The sequence below is a fragment of the Melozone crissalis genome, unplaced genomic scaffold (assembly GCF_028551555.1).
Source record: "Melozone crissalis strain CALT ecotype California unplaced genomic scaffold, PUWL_Pcris_2 ptg000005l_1, whole genome shotgun sequence".
NCBI lineage: Eukaryota > Metazoa > Chordata > Aves > Passeriformes > Passerellidae > Melozone > Melozone crissalis.
The window spans coordinates 2,578,079-2,585,502 of record NW_026535783.1 but is presented as its reverse complement, the minus strand read 5'-3'; the positions used below and the strand labels follow the sequence as shown (position 1 = coordinate 2,585,502).

Here is a 7,424-nt window from a genome sequence, read left to right as displayed (position 1 = left end):
GAATTTAGGAAACAAGTGGTTTGACCTGTGCAGCAAACTTGTGAACTGCATTCTTTTTTTCCAGAATATAAAAACCCCATTCATTATAAAAACCCCAGTGTAGTCAAAGCGGGTGTAAATTAGTTTATGGTGCTGTTGACAGCAGTTTTGTGCTAAAAATTGGTTTTTGCTTTGTTTTTCCTTGTTCATGATTTTACATCACATTGCTCCAAGCAGACAGCAAAATATGGGCAGAGAAGTTAATCAGTAAATTCTGTTCAACAGATGTTAATTATTCATTTCCTTCTCTAAATTATGCAACTTTAAATGCTAGTCTTAGTTACATTTTTTCCCATGAAAATTTATCTTATCAGTGTATCATTTTGATACTAATTTAGGGGTTTCTGGATTGAAGAGGATGGTTTTTATCTGTGAAACACTGCATTTCATATTCATATTGCGCTGTAAGCTGTATCTGTACTTCAAGTTAAATGCAGCTGCTTTTACGGAAATGGCCACGTGATAACTATGAAGGATTTTTCTCCAGGCAAAGAAATCAAGTAGGTGATGGAGAATAAAAGCTCTTAAAGCCCCTGTCCCAAAGAGGACAAGTGGTAATAGCTGGTGGTTTTTAGAAAGGGAGTGGAGGCTGAGTGTGATGGATGTGAATGCTTATTTAGCCTTTCCTGGACATTGAGGAAAGGCTGGGACACTTAATTATTTATAATACTCAACTAGCTCCATCACAGGATTATGGCAGAAGTTTGCTATTTTATCTCAGGTTTTGCTTGGTGTGCATTTATTGCTCAGAGCCTTTTGCTGATCTCCTGGTTTCTTTTTAGCGGGTTTGCATAAATGCAGGATTCCTGTGTGATAAAAACACTGTGATTAACCCCAAAGAAAAGCTGTGTTTGGGGCATCAGTAAGGCACATTACAGCTTAGGATGATTGACTGATAGAATTTTCCTACAATTAAAAATTAACTCTTGGATGTGAGTTTTTGTAGCGGTTCTGCACTTTTAGAACAAAACAATATTATTTTTGGCAAGCAAGTCTTACTTTCTGCATAATAATAGAAGTTTTGGGATTAAACTGTGACATTGATTTTCCCCTGCAACTGCAGCATCTTGTTTTTGAGGTTGGTGTGTTTTGCTGTTGCTCCTAAGGGCATTTTGTACATAGGATATCAACATTTGGTCTCTATTTTGACAAGTTTTATTGGGAAAGTATTTGGTACACCTAGAATAAAGAAAATTCCCTTTGGTTTTGTAATCTTTCAACACCAAAGGGAGGACAGAAGTAGCCTTGCCAGAAGTAAGTGTGGAGGAGAGGTTGTCAGCAAAAGATTCAATACCTGAACGAAGGTTAAGGGATGTAACCTGCTTTAAGATGTAACCCTTGATTTTTTTAAAAAAGCTGTCTCATTTGGAAACGCACATGAGACTTAAATTTGAAATGTGGAATAACACAGTGGATCAGTGAGATGTCGCCATCAGTGTTGGGACGAGCTCTGGTTATTATTTATCTCTATTGATCTGGGGTGTTCCCTCAGTAAATTTGGAGATAACACTAAATTGGATCTGCTGGAGGGCAGGAGGGGTCTGGACAGGCCGGATCCGTGGGCTGAGGGACAGCCAGGGGCAGTGCTGGGTCCTGCCCTCGGCTCACAGCAACCCCATGGAGCTCCAAGAAAGGTTTGAACTGGATATTGGGAAAAGTTTCTTCACTGAAGGGGTGGAATGGGATGCCTGGGGAGCTGATGGAATTATCATCCCCTGTGAGTTTTTCAACCAAACCTATGGGTGTGGCACCTGGGGACATGGTTTGTGGTCAACGTGGCAGTGCTGGACTCGATGCATCATCTTTTCCAGACTTAAAAATTGTGTGATTCTATGAGTTTGCCTTGTAGTTTTAAAGATACTTTTGAATTCCCAATAAATGGCAGTAAAGAGGCAGGGCTCAGTTCTGCTCACAAGGAAAATGCTTCTTTAATTAACCAGTTCTGTGTTAAGTGAAGCGCCATCTCACAAAAAGTAGCAAATCAAGATGTTTAATTATTAACAGGGGTTTTTTTTGTTGTTTATTTCAAAGGGAGAGCTTTTTTAGCTCTCTTAGTGCCTGAGTGTGTCCCAGTACCTGTTCTCAAACCTTTTTCTGCTGGTACCCATTGCATCAAAGGCCAGTTGCATTTATTGGCTCCAGGTCCCTTTTTGCAGAGTTGTCACTTTGCTCTGTGTGACTTTGTCCTGGTGCAAAGCTGGTTTAAATAAATGAAATGTAAAGCACATTTTGAGGTCTCAGTCTGGCAGAACTGTTCAGTTGAGTAACCAAAAAAAAAAAACCCAAACAACACCAAAAACTGAATTATCTTTAATAACTGCTTCTGTTGTGACTTCCTTCCAGCTGAACAGAAAGCTGGGGTATTTCTCAATCTTCATGTAATGTGATAGGCAAGTCCTGCAGGGGAAAGACTATATAAAAAAGTAAAACTTCCTCATTGTGCATTGTATTCATCACATTGAATCAGAGCAGGCTGCTTTTATCATTTGCAACTGAAAATATTGGCTCAAATATTGTTGAATACTGTTGGTTCCATGTAACTTCTTATCTGGAAAAGGAATGTAAATTACAAGGTCAGCTGCATGAGAAGAAAGCATAAAGTTGCTGAGAGAGCAGTTGAGTGACATTTTTAAAATACAAAAAGGTGGTCACTCACCCTGTCTTTAAATATGTTCTTTAATTAATTTTGTTTTTTAAGGAGAGCATAACAAAAATGTAATTGTACTACCAGGAGCTTTGCTGGCTGCAGCTTCTGCTGTGATTAATTTTGTCTTTCATTTTTATTCAGACAGAAATGGGTGTTGCTGCTGTTGTAGAAAATATTCTGTAATCATATTTTTTACTAATCTGCTGTAAGAATCCAGTTTTTAATGGAAATTTGGGCTTGGTGTGGCATCTACATCATCAACTCGTGGAAGAAAAATCAGCTCCCATCTGGGAGATCCTTCTGTCTGTAAATCTTTAGAGCAGGAGTGGGATTAAGAGGTAACATCTCTCACCTCCCAGTTCTTCAGTTTTAGGAAAAAAGGAAGAATACAAGGATGGTTTTTTTTTCATGAGTTTAATGCAATGTTAAGTGTCTGACTGGATTTTTCCTGCCCCTTTTTTTTCCTCAAGAAAATCCATGGGACGCTACTGTGACTTCACCAGACAGTTCTGCTGTGCTGCTGCATCAAGCACAGAAACTGGGTTAGTGATGTGTGTGCTGAACTGGACCATGCATTTTCCTCTCTGTCTGCTTCAATATGCCTTCTTCAGGTAAGTAAAGATGTCTTTACACAAAAAAAAAAAAAAAAAAAAAACAACCCACCAACCCAAACAAAAAACCAAAACCAAAAAACTAATTAAAAAAAAATTGAAATAACACAGATGATCTGGGCCAAGCCACTGTGCTGATCTCTGTGCACAGACCTTGCAGCTTCACTTGAACAAATGTTTCCTTGAATGTTTTGCCACTTAATTCCCTATCCACCCTGATTTGTGGTTTCATGAGGCAAAGCCAACAATAGCACTCATTAAGAATAACAATTCTTTCAAAGAATTTGAGAGCGGTAATAACGTTCTGAACAAAGCTTAAAGTTGTAGGCATTAAAACACTGACAGCATCCTGACCCAGCTAGATTTGCTTTATTTCTTTACCCCTGGCCAGCAGATATTTATTTAAAATCTGGAATTCTGCATAAGTGAGTGTTCAGTCTTCATTCCAAATAATTATTTACCATTAGGAAGAGGTATAAAAAAAAAAAAAATAAAGCATTACAGGTTTTAGGCTTTCACAGAGACTGTGATCTTCTTATCTTCAGAGCCTTGTTTAATTTTCTCAGGAAGAGAAGCATTTATTCACAGCCAAACATGAGCAACCCCAGCCTTGTCAGACTGATGAGTACAGATCTGCAGGTTCATGGCTTTCCTACACACCTTGGCTCGTTGTGTAAGTGCCTTTCTATTGGAGTGAGGCTGTTATTGCTTTATATCCCCATGATTCTCCTATCCCCATGACTGACAGTCACAAAGAACATCGTTAAATAACATGCTCACAGCTAGACTGGTCCACAGACAGAATAAAGAAATTTAACAGATTTGGCTTTGTGTACTAAGCTTTTTCACCCCCACAGAGCACACACAAAACATCAGATAACTTCTTGTCTGATGGTAAATACCCATAAAACCTTGAAATTTATGAATATCAAATTATTAGCCTTCCAGCTATGTCTTCCTTTTGATTTTCAGTTCCTGCAGTTTTTGGAAAATAAAGCACATGGTGGTACTGCCATCCATGTACAATTCTAAGAAATTCATCTGGTCAGAGGGGCTCTGTATCAATTTCTAATTCTAGCAGCATTCGGCAATGAGGTTTTGCTAGTTATTTAAAATAAGTGTGTCTCTTCTGGGAGTGAAGGATTGCTGAATGAATTAGGCATAAAAAACCAAGGGGAAGCAGATAAAGTCACCCAGGAATAAGGTCTGATTTTACACTCCAAATTCCATTTGGTCTCCATAGAAGACTGTGTTATTAAATATTTTTAATTTTTTTTTTTTGTCTCAGTGCTACCATGAGAGGTCAGGGTTTGCACACACTCTGCCAAATCCTACCTGTCAAGCTGGAGTTTCTGCTGCTTTAAAATAATGCTGTTCTTCATGCAAGATGAATCCCTGCTTCCTAAAATTTATCCGATGATCTCATTCATTATGCATGCAGAGCTTTCCCTACACAAAAGTAAGCTGTAGAGTTAAATTCAGCCTGGTATAAATGCAGGATATGTTGGCTAAGTTTGAATTCACACCAGCAGAATGTGCACTTCACTGAAGAATGTGGTGCTTCTTCGTGGGAAAGTAGAATATCTTTTTTTTTTTTCCTGAGTGCTATGTACTATAATACTTTTGACAGGAAGATTATTGCAATTTGTGTAATTTTTCTCTTGCGCATGCTAGAGTCATAACTGAAGAATCTTCCTGTCAGACCTTCCCTGCCAAATAAGAAACTGGTAATACAATTTTCCAATCACTTTGTAGCATTTAAATAATGTGCCAATTTGTAGAGCTCATTGCACACAGATTTTAATAATCAAAACATTGGTATAATGGACCTGCAGATAAAATCAAATGAGGAAATGCCATTGCTGCACTTTAGGAAGCAGAAATGAATATTGGTTACTGTCCAGCTGCCTAAAGAAACAGTACTGTAGGAGCAATAAATCATGAAAACAAAGCACTTTTTAAACCTGTTTTGCATTGTTAATTACCATAGTTTAATACTTTAGACAATAAAAATGTTTGCATCACTCGATGATGCAACAATTAACATATATGCAGAATCCATAGGGTCCCTGCTCACTAAACACGTTTGGCAGGTCAGCAAATGCCACAGATGACTGCAGCATCCACAACTTGAATTCTGGCTGTGGTTTATCCTTCTGCACTCAGTCTGTAAATCCAAATTGCACATTCCTGGGTGCTGGGTGCCCGACCCCTACAGGTCTGAGGAAAAACAAACCTCCTTTAGTGTGCAGCTGCAGCCCAAATCACACGATTGTCTCCTTGGAGCTCCTTTTGAGGGGCTGCAGGCCCAGCAGGGACTGCTGGGTGGAAGGGCCGTGGGCAGATTTTGGGATGAGGAGCATCACCCGCTGATTGTTCTGACGCCACTCGTGGTACAGCCGGCAGTGGTACCTGAAGGACACCTGGGGACACAAGGGACACGAGCTGCCTTCAGTCACTGACACCCTGCGGGGGCCCTGACGGGGCTCCAGGTGCCTCCCAGTGGGACAGAATGGGTGAGAACTGCTGAAAAGAGAGAGCCACCATGCCCAAGCTACCAAAGCACAGGAGAAAAGCAGCCTGTGACTGTTTTGCCTCCCATTCCCCTTTTTTACCGCCTGAAAAATCAGACATCCCACCTCTGCCTTTCCCAAGAGCTGTTGGCATTGATGGAACAAGAATTTGGGACATCCTCTCTTGCCTCAGGTTGTTAAATTGACTAAAAATGTAATTGTTTGCAGGCAGATGAACACAGGTGTGTTTTACCTTGTAATACTTTACTGCTGAATGCACCAAAGTTGGGCTTGCACAGAGGCAATGAGCTGACAACGGGTGTGCCTCAATTTAGATTGTCTCTGGAAATTATTTTTTGTTGTTGTTGTTGTTATCAGGTGTTTCAACCTTTATGTGGAAATACGTGATTGCTGTGGAGATGCAAGATAGCTTGGCCTCATGTTTTAAAAAATAGTTTACGACTTGTTTTAGTGGCAGCCAAGCATTGTGGGTGTTGTAGCTGTGTAAGAAGACGTGTATGTGCAGTTTAAAAAAAAAAAAAAAAAAAAACAACCACAAAAAGCCACAAAAAAACTAAGAACAAACTGTAAATTTTGAGAGAAATGTGCCAAGTGATGATTGTTTTCTTCTTGAGCTGTGGGCAGGAGTTGACCCATGCACTGTATCCTTTCCATACTGCAAAAAGAACTAAAGAAATGTACCTTTTAACTAAAGAAATGTACCTTTCAATTATGTCCTACTACATCCTACAATGGCTAACAAATACTTATATTTTTTTAATTAGATCTTTTTGCAGTTGTCTGAGGGAAACCTATAAATCTTTGGTTTACTGAGCAGTTTTTTGCAAAGACATCTCTTCATATTGATCCCCACAACTTTCAACCTCCTCTCCTCCCCCTGAAGAAAAGCATCCTGCATCTTTCTCTTTCCGTGGAGCAGTGTGTGTGAAGGAATATGAGATATCTTTTCTCAAAATACACTGCAGGAGGAGCAGAAATCAATTGGAGTAGTGAGGAGGGTGAAAACACCCCAACATCTGCAAAGGGATGCCCTGTAAAATGCAGTGACAGCTTCAGGAGAGTGAACTGGAGCTCAGGTTGGGTTTTCAAGCAGCACAACATGAGATTCTTTGAGTAATAGCTGCAGTGTTAAACTAGGTATGTATGTTATACAAGAGAAAGCAAAGTTTTAAAATTTAAATTTAAATTAAATTACTTTTAAAAGTAAAATTTAAATTTAAATATAAATTCTTAGTCTAAGTAAGAATCCCCTTTTGGTGTCTGGAGTTTTCTTCTTGGGAGGACCAGGTGCCTTTTTTGGTGGGTGTGTGTGTGGGTGTTAAAAATACAGAGTAAAAAGCAACAGTGTTTTATGGATAACTTGTCTGTTTTAGAGGGAGGGATAAAACACCTTCTGGGATGCTAAAAATAACAGCCCTGCTGCTCACTGGGACAACTGTGGTGTGTAAATAATCTGTATGCCAGCTTTTGCCTCCAGAGAAGGAAGGCTGATTTACTGGAAGTAAAACAAAGTTTTAGTTCTCTTCATTTCTCCAGGACCTAAAGGACTATTGTGTCATCTTGTGTGTAATTTACCCCGCAGCTCTGAACCTA

The 7,424-nt window shown here is 39.4% G+C and overlaps 1 protein-coding gene across 1 annotated transcript in view; it reads right to left on the bottom strand.

Moving 5' to 3' along the window:
• Positions 1 to 3,640: 3,640 nt before the first annotated feature.
• Positions 3,641 to 7,424, bottom strand: part of MARCHF3 (membrane associated ring-CH-type finger 3) — a 62,685-nt gene continuing 58,901 nt past the window's right edge. The window contains exon 6 of the mRNA XM_054285985.1: positions 3,641 to 5,720. Coding sequence (XP_054141960.1) covers positions 5,562 to 5,720 — 159 coding nt within the window. The 3' untranslated portion in view covers positions 3,641 to 5,561. The remainder of the gene's footprint in view (positions 5,721 to 7,424) is intronic.